General features: G+C 42.1%; 1 protein-coding gene across 9 annotated transcripts in view; it reads right to left on the bottom strand.

The window, feature by feature from the left end:
- Positions 1-15,421, bottom strand: part of SDCCAG8 (SHH signaling and ciliogenesis regulator SDCCAG8) — a 160,173-nt gene that overhangs the window by 98,935 nt on the left and 45,817 nt on the right. For all 9 annotated transcript variants that reach the window (XM_032801090.2, XM_032801098.2, XM_032801095.2 and 6 more), the window contains exons 11-12: positions 14,699-14,833; positions 10,318-10,434 (exon numbers count right to left, since the gene is read on the bottom strand). In XM_032801090.2, the coding sequence (XP_032656981.1) occupies positions 10,318-10,434; positions 14,699-14,833 (252 nt within the window). The remainder of the gene's footprint in view (positions 1-10,317; positions 10,435-14,698; positions 14,834-15,421) is intronic.

The following is a 15,421-nucleotide window of genomic DNA, read 5'->3' as shown; positions in this document are numbered from 1 at the left end:
CAAGGGCCCTTGTGGCCTTTCCTTGGGCAGTCCCAAGACCGATCTGATATTCTGATACTACGGAGATGACCATAGGATGAATACCTAGATAGTTGAACAAGGGGGAACGGCCAGAACGTGTAAAATTGTTGGGATTTTGACTATATTACTTTTCTGAAAATACTGTTATTTGGTTTGCCAACCTGTCTGAACTGCAACAGCTTCTTTTGAAGCAGCACTTTCAGCGCCAGTATGTAGGTAAATTCCTATGGAGACATTTTTAATAGCACGCACTGGGGTACCAGAAACTAGCTAAGCAACCACCAGTAAAGATAAGCAAAAAATGGGTTTAATAAAACTCACCCTAGAGCAAGATATTTTAAGGGTGTGGGGGTTATGGTTGCATTTTTTGTTTGTTTTTTTTGTTTTGAAGGAGGAGGGAAAGAGGAGGAGGGTTACTCTCATCTCATTATCAAGAAATGAGAGAGGAGACTAAGCAGTACTTCACTCCTCTCAACTGCTTCTTCTTGGGGATAAGAGAAGTGGGATTACCTCTCTCCACAGTCTGCACCAGTATAGAGCTGGATGGAAATGGAAGTCTGTCCTCCCTCCCACACAGCAGCAGCAGCAGATAGTTACAGGCAAGCGGCGAGGGCGGCTATGACAGACAAAGCAGCGCAGAGCTGATCCCACAATATTAATGGGAAGACTGATGCAACCATCATTTTTTCTGGTCTGTTTAACCATTTTTATTTCACTCCATAATGCTATCAGGTAAAAGTAAAACACACAAACTACGGGCCTCTTTCATAGCAAAAGCCATTCCGTAACGTTTCTAATGCTCATGAACTCTAATTAATTTTCCACATGTGATATTCTAAGAGCGTAAAAGTGACAACAACACTATGATTAAAGGTTATGTTCATATTTAATTGCAGGGTCCCAGCCTGGAAGTGATATTTTCCCCACCAGTTTTGAAAGAATCATCATATCAGGAGCAAACCTTACCAGGTCAGTTAGTTACATGCTTCAAAGCAGGATCCAACTCGACAACATAGTAGACGATCCAGAGAGCTGTAAGGTGTAGCGTGGCTCTCACAGGACCCAGCAACAGCAGGCTAAATTGTGCTAGCATATTACAGTTGTGCAGGCCCATGAAGATGGAATGCATCTGGCCAGGTAGATGGTGGTAGAGGGTTGCACTATCTACAGATAATAAAGCCAATCCATTACACCAAATAAGCCAAAAGTCAATTTGTGACAGAGGAGTAAAGAATTGGCCTAGCACAGAACCTTCCTACCTCAGCATAGTAGGTCAGAGCCTATGGCCTGTTCCCCTCTTGGCTGCATTCAGGTAAACCCGCCCCATTTCCCCTCCTTCATAACCCAAATGCAGTTGGAGTCCTTAAAGGAGCCCCGTCCTCTTTTTCCTGCAGCTTGGAAAAAAGACCCATCACATTAATTTGTGGTGAGCACATTCTATCTTTATTGGACAATTTTAAGCAAAATCATCTAAGGCTTGGTCTACACTACGTATTTAAACCGATTTAACGCTGTACCCATCCACACTACGAGGCCCTTTACTTCGATATAAAGGGCTCTTTAAATTGGTTTCTGTACTCCTCCCCGACAGAGGCGTAGCGCTAAAATCAGTATTACCATATCGGATTAGGGTTAGTGTGGCCGCAAATCGATGGTATTGGCCTCCGGGCGGTCTATCACGTGCCCACCGTGACTGCTCATCTGACGCAATCTGCTCAGATGCAGTGGCGGTACCAGGAAGCCCCGCATTTTATTCATTCCTGTTTGCCCGCGTTGTAGTCTGTCAGCGGGTGGCGTGCAGTCCAATACAAAGGCTCCGCTGGATACGGAAATAGCTGGATTGATCACTGTATGGGCGCATCTGTTTTCAGCTCGTTACGAAGCGAAATGACACGCGATTGAAAACTCTCAGGCTCCGTGCTGCTGTGACGGTAATGACCAAGCATCAATGGGCGCTATGGACGGAGGGAGGGACTGGACTCCGCTTCTCCCACGTCCACCGCGTCTCCGGACTTTTGATCTGGCTGAGTCCAGTGCGTGTGGTTCACCTGTCAGCGTGGTAGGGCTATGTTGTCAAGTTTCTCCCCCCCCCGTGAGAAAGGTTAAAGCATAGTTTCTTGTTTTTTTCATGTCACCTGTGGTCCATGATTGCTGGTGGTAGATGCGTGCTGGCAGGAAGCCGTATCCGCTCTCTCCCCTCGCTGGTGGCTTGGCCATCTGGCTATACATATCACATCCGCCCTTGTGGTGCCTGGCTGGCCTAGGTAGGCTGCGCGGGGCGCTGGGTCAAAAATAGGATGACTCGGTCTCCGTAGTGTACCGAACCGTGGTACGTCTTTTAGGGCATGGGCGGGTCAATCAGTTCCCTCTCCTGTCAAGACAGATTCTGTACTGCCTGGTCTATCATAGCGCGGGGATGCGGGCTTTCCCCTGCCACGCTTATGTTCTGCCTGACTATCATAGCCGGGGGCCTCCCCTCCTTTTATTCACTACAGTCACTGTTTCTGTTTCTGATTCTTTTAACTTCATGACCATAGGGGGGGCACTGCCGGTAGCCCTGGAAGGGCTGGGGGAGGCGAAGGAGCAACGGATGGTTTGGGTTTGCAGGGCACCGCCGAATGGCAGAAACGTTGCACTTTCTAGCGCGAATTACATGGATGCACTTGTGCTCTCTGATAACTGGTTCCTAGCTACAGCTTCCCTAATTCAGGCAGACTGACATTTTAGACATAAAGGAGGGAGACCGGGGTCATCCAGTTTGCGTGGCCCACGCGACCTTCCCAGGGGCCCCAAGAAGCAGCAGACACAGTACAAGACGACAGACCGCACTCATGTGCTATTACACCGGCGCAAGCGAACGCTGATCGTCCTGCTATCATGCAAAGCAACATGAATGCTGCTGTGTACGCTGCGTTCCTCTATCTTGTTGGCATCCAGTACACATACGGTGACTAAAAAAAAGCTGACGGGCTCCGCGTTGCTGCCTTTTGGCGGGTCTGCGGGCATCAGGGACACAGGGCTGAATGCTTGTTTGCTGGTTGCTTTCCTGGAGGAAGGAATGACTGACGACATTTACCCAGAACCACCCGCGACAATGATTTTTGCCCCATCAGCCACTGGGCTCTCAACCCAGAATTCTAAGGGCGGGGGAGACTGTGGGAACTATGGGATAGCTAAGGAATAGCTACCCACAGTGCAACGCTCCGGAAATCGACGCTAGCCTCGGACCATGGACACACACTGCCGAATTAATGTGCTTAGTGTGGCCGCGTGCACTCAACTTTAGACAATCGGTTTATAAAACCGGTTTATGTAAAATCGAAATAATCCCGTAGTGTAGATGTACCCTAAGAAGAAGTGTGAGGACATTTTTGCCAGACTATTTAAGCAAGCAGCTTTTCTATCTATATGATCACACTGGGATATACAATTTAAAGTTTTGTTTTAATGATGATTCAGGTTCCAGGTATTACTCTTGTCTCTAAGTTTTCTTGCTTAAAAACACCCACATTATTTCACTCACTTGTGGTACGTGTGTCTTGCATATTAGAACAGAATTATTAATTGTAACAGATTCTGCGAGTAGTCCTTGAAAATTCAGTAGGTTAAATAATATTTGCGGGTGAATCCACTACCAAAGCTACACTAGCTTTGGAAAGGCTGCAGAAAGAGCAAAAGCCACAGGTCATTAGGGTAAAAACCATGATCCTCTAAACAGCAAAACAACATTTATGTACTGTAGGGGGCTTAATGTATAATAGTGCTGGACTGCAGTAGTCAAAGTCATATGCTTGGGACTATCTGTGAGTGGACACAGGACTGTTGAATACCTTCAGGGAAGACTTGGTAAGAGATTAATATTTGTGCCAAGTCTGATTTTAGTGATTGGTGTTTAACAGGGTTGTGTCCTTTGTTCACCAGTCAAGCATTTCCTTTCTTTGGTTGGTGATGTGAACACAAAGACTTGACTATAATCCTCAAAGGTAGTTCACCTTAGGTTTTGTTCAACCTTAACTTTCACATTTCCTATCTTGACTATTTTACTATGCAATCTTATATTATAAATTAACATAACTTTTGTCATGGATTTATTTTTCCAGAGGAGGTGCGGGAGAGATTATCACTAATGATTCTTATAAATTTCTTGATCAAGAGCTACTGGGCTTCATAATTCCTGAGCCCAAGCCATATTTGAGAACTGGGCCCTGTAAATTTAAAACCATTCCTCAAGGAGTGTGGGGTGGAGGGTGTCATTTAACAGATTCTTGTTAAAGTAAACATGCAGGGGGATTTTTGTATATAATAATATATTGTTTTAAAAACTATTGTGGCAGCCTTGAACTATATAAAACACAGGAAATCAGAAAATAGTTATACAAATTATCACATCCTGGTCTCCTAGATGCCTCAGTACTTTGGCCATTCAGGACAAAGTAAGACAAATCAAAACTGCACATTTTGTACAATTGTAATTGTACTTGTACATTTGCCTTAGCTTATTTTGGAGCAAAAAGACTTCCCTATGTTCTCTTTTCTGTGGCTAAAGCACACTCTTGTCTGCCCAGCTAATGGAATCATTACATCTCTGACTAAAATCACAATAACTATACTGGCTTTTAAATACACACATACACAATATATAGTACTAGCCTAACTTCATCGATGTTGTCAACTTTTCCCATTTTATTGAGGTTCTCATCCCATCTGGTGATTTTTGTAAAGCCCAATCTTGTGAAGTCTAGCGGTTACATGAGAATCTCAGCTTTTATTTGGGGGTAAAGAAGTTTCTAGCCCTCAGGGATGCAGAGAAAAGCTTGAGAACATGACTCCTACAGGCTCAAAAACCAGAAGGTAAACCAACACAAAATATATTATTTTAAAATCTAGTGATTTTTAGGGGCCTGGCTGATGAGTATTATGTCCAGTTCTGGGCACCGCATTTCAAGAAAGATGTGGAGAAATTGGAGAGGGTCCAGAGAAGAGCAACAAGAATCATTAAAGGTCTTGAGAACATGACCTAGGAAGGAAGGCTGAAAGAACTGGGTTTATTTAGTTTGGAAGAGATGACTGAGAGGGGCCATGATAGCAGTTTTCAGGTATCTAAAAGGGTGTCATCAGGAGGAGGGAGAAAACTTGTTCACCTTAGCCTCTAATGACAGAACAAGAAGCAATGGGCTTAAATTGCAGCAAGGGAGATTTAGGTTGGACATTAGGAAAAAGTTCCTAACTATCAGGGTAGTTAAACACTGGAATAAATTGCCTAGGGAGGTTGTGGAATCTCCATCTCTGGAGATATTTAAGGAGTAGGTTAGATAAATGTCTATCAGGGATGGTCTAGACAGTATTTGGTCCTGCCATGAGGGCAGGGGACTGGACTCGATGACCTCTCGAGGTCCCTTCCAGTCCTAGAGTCTATGAATCTATGATTTTTGGATCATCTGAAGTTGGTAATACTGGTTCATAAAAATTAATTTAAATTAATCAGTCCTTGATCTTGGTCTGTTATTGGAAGTTACATTAGCCCTTAAATGAGATCCTCCTTTTAACATTTCATGAACACTTCTAAACACTGGCCTATGCAGCGTTAGTAAACCTTGCATCCGTACTTTCTAAACTAGATTACATTAAGTGATTGCTTTACGGCCTACCAGGTAAAACATTCTATGAACATCTTATGCAAAACGCTTCCATATTATATTTCATACACAATTCCATTCCTCATCCTAGATTATTGTTGAATAACCACTATATAACATAGGTGCCTTTTATTATTTACAAAAATGCTGAAACATGTACATTTTTCAACTGGGTCTAGCTCAGGGGCGGGTAAAGTTTTTGTCCTGTGCCTCCCTTAACAGGCAGGCGTGCTCCAGCCCCCGCACCGTATCTGACTCCACCACTTCTTGCCCCGATGGACCTCTGCCCCATCCACCTCTCCTGCTCCCTGTCCCCTGACCACCCCCAAGATCCGCCTGCCCATAACTGCCCCATCCAACCTCCTCTCTGCTTCCTGACTGCCCCCACCCCAGGATCTCTGCATCATCCAACCACCCCTTCTCCCTGACCAGCCCCGGAACTCCCACCCCTGAATGCCCCCAGCTACCCCAACCAACCATTCCTTCTCCCTGTCCTGACTGCCCCTGGAACCCCCACCCCTGAATGCCCCCAGCTGCCCCATCCAACCACTCCTCTCATTCCTGACTGCCCCCCTGGAACTCCTGCCCCATACACTCTCCCGCTCCCTGACCACCCTTGGAGCCCCTGCCCCCATTCAACCCCCCCATTTCCCTCCCTCTGACCAGCCCAACCCCTATCCACACCCCCGGCCCCTGACCACCTCCGAAACTCACCTGCTCCCTGCCCCCTTACCATGCTGCCTAGAGCACCGGTGGCTGGTGGCATGGCTGCACCATGACAGGCAGCCACGCCACCCGGCTGGAGCTAGTCACACACCGTGCAGCACAGAACACCAGGTCAGGCTGGGCTCTGCAGCTGCGCTGCCCCGAACTCACCACCCCACCACCCAGAGCATTGCGCTGGTGGCGCACTGAGCTGAGGCTGCGGGGAAGGGGGTACAGCAGAGGAAGGGCTGGGGGCTAGCCTCCTGGGCCAGGAGCTCAGGGGACGGGGAGAACAGTCCTATGGGACCGATGTGGCCTGCGGGCCATAATTTGCCCACCTCTGGTCTAGCCCATGCAGGTCAATGACCTCCAAATTCCTTTATACACAATTTTGGCCTCTGAAGCCTAGATCCACGAGCCTCCTATTCCTTCATTTAAGACCTTTGAGTTTTGAAGCTTTCATTCTGCCTCAGATCTGGAACTCAGTTCTTCACTTCTCTCAGGACAATGCTAGGTCTAATTTTAAGGCCAATCCTAAAAGATTGCTTTACCATAGTTTATCAGTCTCACTAAGGATTTGGCTTTGTTTTTAACTTTTTATTTGTTGGAAAAATCAAATAAAAACAGTAAGTAAAAATGAAAAACATTTTGTATTTATTTCTCAAATAAGATTTAACATGTTCCTTGTTTTATAACAAGATAAGAATGAGGTAGCTGTTCCCAGTAGTGTAGATGTATTAGTGAAAACTCTGTGCAACAGAGAACAATCTCAAAATTGGCAGAAAGATGGACTAAATGACCCAATACGGTAGTTTTTTTTCCAACTCTAGATTCTATGATTCCTGAGCTTGAAACACAAAAAATAAAAGAAAGTGAGTTTTAAGCCATAATAATGGTTTTACTTTTATAAATTGCCACTGACCAAGAGATGCTGATTTGAGGAAACGCTGAATTCACAGTTTGTCAAAAGCACTTTTCTCATACAACATTAGCTGTGTACAAATTATTTTATTATTAAAAGGTATTGTATAATGCCTCAAATTCCATATAAGGTACTAAAAAGTGAAATCTATATTGCATAAAATATGCAAACATCTTCTGCCATACATTAAGGCCTCGTCTACATATGGTCTTCATACCAGTATAATGTTGCATTTCAGTTTGGGGAGGGGGTGTCTTTTTTTTTTTTTGTTACCAATATAATGATACTGGTACACCCCCCAGTGTGGACCCAGTTATACAGGTATAAAGATCCCTTAAAGGAATAAGCTATACAGTATAAAGCACCATTATACCAGTATAAATACAAATTAAGCAGGGCGGTTGGACTTTAACTATACTGGTAAAATTAAAAGAGTACAATTTTTGTGTGTACACGTCCTCAGGTATACTTGCCATAAAATTCTGTTTTTCTCAGAACCCTAAAATATCACAGGATCATAATGTTCATACTATGGATTATTCATCAGACAAGGTGGTGCATCAGGTTAGTATACAAAACAAAATGTGTCTTGGTTGTATATTTTACAATGTTAACACTTCAAAGTACACCTAGAACAGGAACTAAATCCCAGCAGAAGGTGGAAGAGAGAGAAAAAGAAAAAACGGAAACTCAATCACGTTTTCTCTTCCTAAATTCATTTTAATTTCTCTTCAACAAGCCATTTCAAGTGTGAACTTTGGTCAGAAGAGAATATATTTAATAGCCATATGTTCCTATTTGTACATATAGAAACTATGTCTTTCCCACCATACCTGGGTACATTAAGCCAATTATTTAAAAACTCTAACAAACTTAATATACCCACAACATAATCAAGAAATTATATTTTGATTAGATGGAATGTTAAACCAATTTTCAATAAGGGAAACTTATTAGACATACAACTTTCTTCTCAATTTCAAAGAAAACATATACTAAAGTAAAATAAGATACAAATGGTTTTACTAGTATATCAGCAAAGTAACCCACTGTCCACGTTTAAAAATTAAATATATATTTATTATGAACAGATGGTGGCCAAGGAAGGTATCAACTCTGTCTCTTAGCCAGAAGATCAGGTCATGGCTCAGAAACCAAAGAACAATTGCTGCTCTGCCATCCATAACATTAGACATTACATTTTTCTTTTCTAAACACGAAACTAAATGTAAAATAAGAACAGCTTATTTACAATAAGGATTTTAATGACCTCTTACATTTTTATCAAAGCAAAATAGCTACACTTATCTCACTATCATAGATTGCTTTATGTAGTTTCTAATATTATTCAGCATATAGAGCTTTGCTGATTACTAGCGTTATTAAAAGCCTAACTTAGAAAATGACTAGTAAATACCAAGAACAATGATTATTTAAACACATACAGTTGTTTTTCTAGAATCCAACAATCACATCCTTCAAAAATGTTTGAAAACCTAAACATGGTATGTTATGATTCAAGGAATAACCCCTCCTTTTAAAATGTATAAGGGTGCTAATTATCATTAACATTTCATTATTCCCATAATGGTAGAGCACAAGTAATCCTAAATGTAAACTTAAATATTTTGTTACATTGTCTAGTTCATCAAAAAAATTAACCTTGGAGAAGGCTGCAGAACAAGACTTTCAGTACAAGATACTTCTTTGAAAACTCTATTGCACACTTCCTAGTTCATTAGAATACTGAGACTATGCCAACTCTTATTTGAGATATCTGTCAAGACAGAAGATGAAAAACAAAAATACAGGCTCAAGTGTTCTTAGACCATAAGGATCTAGTGAAAAAACTTACAAGGCCCTTGTGTTGCTGGTGCTGTATAATCTGATATAGTAAATTAGTTTTTTAAAAGAAATTACTTTAACTAGTAAATATATAACTTAAAACAATACATAATGGGTCTTTTGATTATAATTTCATTTAGTATTGTTTCAATTTTGAGTTAAGATACATTTTTAAAAAAAGTTAATGGTTAGAAATTTTCTGTGGCTACTCATCAAGGTTTTGTAGCATTACTAAATAAAATATCTTTTTAATTAATAACACTACTTTTTCCTGCATATACTCCTTTCAGATGAACTGATTTGTTCACTTGCTGAAAAGGGAAAAAAAAAGTTTTAAAAATGCTGGATAAACAGCTGTAAGTAGTATTTAAAAATCACTGAAATATAACATAAGTAAACACTTTTCTGTGTATTCAGAACATACTGCCAATCTCTAGTCATGTATACGTCATATCTCATGAAACAAAAATCGGAAGTTTGAACACTGGAAATTTAAGCTGGTGAGTCACATTGAAAAGAGGGAGATTTCAAAAAAATGCAATATAACTTCTGTTTGAACTATTAGGGTGTACTGCAGCTTACTTCACTAATTTAATATTTGCTAATAAGGGACATCTTCTCAGTCTACTTGCAAGGCATACACTGGTTTTGTAAGTAATACAAACTCATCTTTAAATTACCAACAATTAATTCCTAGTGGCATATTTGCATAAAATGTTTCTTTGAAACTTTTCTATGAATCACAAAAATCAATTGAATTGAATCTTTAGAGAAATTGGTAAAAAAATGATACACTCCACTATGCCTTATACTCCAAACTTTATCCTTGTTTATGTTTTGTCTTGCTTTGTATGCATACCCATTTTGTGTGTTTATGAGTGAGATGTATAACCATATGTATATAGTACATAGATTTCATACATATTGAGCCTATCATATGTGTTCATACACTGTATATGAAGAATATGATGAGTATTAGGTAATACTGCACCTTTTTAGGGCTGAAAACAAGGATAAGGCAGGGAAAAGGCATTTCTTTAATAGTAATAGCTGGCTTTTTGCCATTAGTTTAGAATCCACATAACAGTAATAAATCACCAGTATCAGAAGAACGAATCATTCCAACTTCAGAAATAACCCTACTTATGTTTCTAATAACTGCAAAGTTATGGCAGTATCATCTCTTACCTGGTCCTTAATTTCAAGCTCCCTTATAGTTTTTGTTCTGTACTCTCTGTGCTCCTTTTCTGCCTCATCCTTCTTCATTTTGGTTTGATTCAACTGCAAACGCATTTCTCCACACACCTGTTAGATTACACAGACAATATGATCTGTAGATTGTGGAACCCACAGTTTAATGTTTGTAATTAGATCTTTTGGTGCCCCCTAGAGATCATTTGAATCCAGCACATTTTTATTTACAGATATTTTAAGACTACATATGGTAAATGTTTTTTATATAAAGAGGTGGATCTGGAATCCTTGTATTGTCATTAACTTTGAAATATGCAGTGCCTGCTAGATTCAATTATATTCAGATCAAGATTTTGTAAAATACTTATTCTGTCAATATGTACGCTACTAAATACATTTAAACTACAGTTGCTGGTTATTACATTTTCTTCCATTCTCTTTTTAAATCCAAAGATATTCTAGGATCACACTTTCAAATGCTAAAATTAAAGGATGTGTTACATTTCCAGAGCACAATTTCCTGTTTTGCCATTTTTTTCTTCAGGTAAGAATGAAAATCTTGAGATTGTACTGTAATTATTTTCAAAGTTGTACTGAAACACTATATTCTCATTAAGAGGTTGAACATAAATTCCTTAACAGCAACAACTTGTTCAAATGTCTACGCGGACATTAGAAAAGCCAAAAAAGCACCCAAAGGACTTATTTTGTGTGGAGAGACAGAGAATTCGTTTTCAGAAAGGTAACATATTCCATTCTAGATCTTGACCTCTTCCAGACCAAAACATTTGGTGATATTCTCTGTGTTGTCTTCTACCTCAATCTATCCCAAGCTTACAGGGCCAGGGCCAGGGCCTGCGGAAGTGTTTGCCCTTCTCCTCTCTACATTTTTGGAGCAGGTCTGTCTTCTTCCACATTCACAATCCCAGGCGTTAGTGGGCCCTGTTTGATGTCAAAAAGCAGAGGTTTTGGATAGGATCTCTGCCTCTCCTTCCCCATCTAAGATAATGGCCCCCCAATTTGTGCGTGGCCATTTCAGGTTAACAATTCAACCTTAAATGCATACACAAAAATGTTATCCCCCGGCTCCTTACAGGGGATTCTACTTACGCTCTCCTAACACTTCAGGGGTGGGAGTTGCCATTCTTTCCCTCTCAATCTACCTTTCTCCCTCCTCATTCCCTCTGTGAAAGGGCACTACCAGCAGTACCCTGATCACTGACATTACTGCAGCTTCAGCTGGAGTCAATTATATACTTTTTGGTGGGGGATTGTGAGTACCTGAGTCGTAATCACCGGGCTAATGGGGTAATTGGGAAAATATAAGTGGAAGGACTAGGAACTAGAAGAAGCTCATAAGGAGGCTCAGCAGGTGGCTCACAGGGTAAGCCTGGTTTGAGGAGTCAGGTCTGCAGGGAAGCCTCCCGTGTCTGTAAGCTTGCAGTACACTGTGTTACTATGTAAGAAAAGAACAAATACACACTTGGGTGAAAGATAACCTGGTGTGTGTTTGTGAGTGTGAAACTATAGAACTGACCAGTCACCATGCAGTTCACTGGGTAGCAACGGAGGCACCGTGTAACACCCACTCACATTTTTCTCTGTATTCCCTCCCCCATGTACAGCATCCTCTTCTTAATTTGCCCTCTATATTTCCCCAGTCTCTCTTTCACAGACTCCCTCTGCCATTCAAATTCCCTTACCCATCCTATTCCTGTCTCTTCCCAGTGTTCTGTCTTTTTGGGAAAAAATAAAAATATTCCACTCAGGAAATAGAAATTAGATAACTTCTGAGGGCCAACTGGCTTCAGTCCTCCTGCAAACGATGAGACATGATGGTCCTCTTTATGAAAAACAGCCTCATGTCCTCATTCAAAATATGTACGGAATCTTCACCAATGACAGCCTGAGAATTCAGTCTCATTTAAAGCAATAGGAAATGGTCTTTTAAATAAAAGGGGGTTGGGGGAGATGCTCAAGAATTTAACGCCAGACAATGGGAAACGAGAAATAAAAAAAAAATACTGAAATTCAATACAATGCCAAGCGTTACCAGCTCTGCCTTTCTGCCTCCTCTTCTTCATCAGCAGGGAGACTAAGGCCACGTCTATACGACGCGCCATATCGGCGCGTTACAATCGATTGCTCAGGGATTGATATATCGCGTCTCATCTAGACGCGATATATCGATCCCTGAGCGCGCTTACATCGATTCCGGAACTCCACCAAAACCAACGGAGTTCTGGAATCGACATGGCGAGCCGCGCACATCGATCCTGCGCGGTGAAGACGGGTGAGTAGATCGATTTTAGATAATCGATTTCAGCTACGCTATTCTCGTAGCTGAAATTGCGTATCTAAAATCGATTTTCGCGTGTCGTGTAGACCTGGCCTAAGATAGGCTTCTTTCTCCATTTCCCAGCTGAGGAGGGGGAAAAAAAAAAAAAAAAAAAAAGCGTCTCCCATTCCACCTCTCAATATGCAGCACACAGAACTGAGGAATCAGTGGAGGCAGCTAGAGGAATGGGAAGTGAGGAAAAGCTGACCAGAAGCTCATGCTACAGTGCTCCTTAGTGACCAACAGAGCAAACTGCTCCCAGAAATTGCAGCTAGCTCAGACGTGGGCAAACTTTTTGGGCCAAGGGCCACATCTGAGTGGAGAAATTGTATGCAGGGCTGGGACAGGGAGTTGGGTTGAAGGAGGGAGTGCAGGGTGTGGGAGGGAGTGCGGTGTGCCGGAAGGGGCTCAGGGCAAGGGACTAGGGCAGAGGAAGGGTGCATGAGGGGGCTCAGGGAAGGGGGTTGAAGTGCAGCAGAGGGCTCAGGGCAGGGGGTTGGGTGCACAGGGGTGCATGGTGAAGCACAGAGCTCAGGGCATAGGGTTGGGGTGCAGGAGAGGTGCAAGGTGCAGACAAGGGGCTTAGGGCTGGGAGCAGAATTCAGGCAGGGTTCGGGCTCCTGCCCAGTGCCGCTTACCTAAAGTGGCTCTGGGGTGGCAGCGATGCGCACCGGGGCCAGGGCAGGCTCCCTGCATGCCTGTCCTGGCTCCACACTGTGCCACTCCAGGAAGTGCTGCAGCCCCTGGGGGAGGGGGAGGGCAGAGGGCTATGTGTGTGCTGCCCTTGACGCGCCTCCAGGTACCTCCCCCAAAGCTCCCATTGGCTGCGGTTTCCCGTTCCTGGCCAATGGGAGCTGCGGGGGTCGGTGCCTGGAGGCAAGGGCAACGCATGGAGCCCTCTGCCCCCCGATCTGGGGTCCGCAGGGACAGTGTGCTGACCACTTCCGAGAGCCGTGCAGGGCCGCAGCACCACGGGGGGAGGGGGAGGCAATCCTGTGGGCCGGATCCAGCCTGTGGGCCATAGTTTGCCCATCCCTGAGCTAGCTGTTCAGAAGCCCTCTCTGGTCTTGGGTTTAGAGGGCAGGCACGCATCTTAAGTGTCTATTTCAACAGACATCACTCATTTTAGTACTAAAATCATCTATATTCTACACAAATTTGGTGTCCCTTCACCTTTATTGCTGAAAACTTTTTACATCAAAATAAAGAATTATGATGCTGAAGCTATAGGAATTATTTACACTAAAGTTAATTGATCCTACAGTATTTTATTTGTTCTGCTTGAATTTTTTGTATGTCCCAGAATCAGTGAGACAAAAAATGCATCCCACATTTGAGCCTGAGAAGACTGAAAGGTATGTAGGTGGCGAGGACCACCAAAACAGGGGATTTCAAGTTAAACCAGGATTGTATTTATATACAAAACCAATTCAAACTAAACAGCAGAAAGAGGCATTCTTAAAATGCATAAAACTAGCACTAGTATTACAAATAACTATACTGAACAGAACATCTACAGAAAATTTAAAAAAAAGTTCTGAATTTTAACCCCAAAATAAATTTGTGCTACTCTTTACTCATTTTAGCATTGCAGAGCCAAAACAGCTACGGAAGAGAGTGAGTTGAATCCTGCTCTTATCTCCTGTATCAACAGAATTATTAATTAAATGTTGATTGCAGTTTAAGTGATTTTGCATGGATCAGAAAAAAATAGAACCTTGACTCTCAGATGTGATGCAAGGTTGTAAACGCTACCTGTAAATTTGAGACAATTAAACATAGACCCTCAGAATGACAAATTTTAATGTTAAATATTTATTTTACTATTTAACCCCTTAAACTATGTTAAAGAGGACAGAATTCACAACATCATGCACCAGATTTTCATAATACAAGTGTTTGTTTTCAGAAAGCCAAATTTTTCAATACCATCTTTTCAAATATGTTTTATAGAAAATACATAGTACGAAGCATTTCTTACCATGTGATCTTTCAAACCATGGTAACAAGCAAATATTCATTTGAGATTCTCTCTACCTTATTAACTTCCATCTCCTGAGAGGTAAGTTGGTTTTGGGCTTCCTCTAGCTGGTTAGCTATTGAGTTCTTCTCTCTTGTAATTCTCTCTAACCGAGCCTCCAGTGTCGCCACATTTTGAGACAAAACCATCACCTGCAGAAAGAGAAACACTACAATGAATTAACCAGAAACCTTATATGGGGATAAGTTGTGCAGTCTTCACTTCTTAAAAGCAATAGGAATTTTGCCCGACTAAGTACAGTGGACCCAATGCTGCATTCCTTCATATCAAAACTTGAATGTAAGGCAATAGGAATTTTGAGTGAAAAAGAAATGCAGGCTTTACTTGCATAAGGATTCCAGAATGATTAGCACACAGTTATTTTAAAGTGATTCAACTAAACATTTGAAATATTTTCAGTCTGCCAAACTACTCGACGGGACCTCTCAATGTGCGTAATGATGATGTTGGAAGAAATCCTTCTTCAAGACATAGACTCATAGACTTTAAGGTCAGAAGGGACCAATATGATCACCTAGTCTGACCTCCTGCACAAAGCAGGCCACAGAATCCTACCCATCCACTTCTATAACAAACTCCTAACCTATGTCTGAGTTATTGAAGTCTTCAAATTGTGGTTTGAAGACCTCAAGCTGCAAAGAATCCACCAGCAAGTGACCCATGCCCCACGCTGCAGAGGAAGGCGAAAAACCTCCAGGGCTTCTGCCAATCTGCCTTGG

The sequence above is a fragment of the Chelonoidis abingdonii genome, chromosome 3 (genome assembly GCF_003597395.2).
Source record: "Chelonoidis abingdonii isolate Lonesome George chromosome 3, CheloAbing_2.0, whole genome shotgun sequence".
Taxonomy (NCBI): domain Eukaryota; kingdom Metazoa; phylum Chordata; order Testudines; family Testudinidae; genus Chelonoidis; species Chelonoidis abingdonii.
The sequence above is the reverse complement of the archived record's forward strand: the minus strand, read 5'-3'. Positions and strand labels throughout refer to the sequence as shown.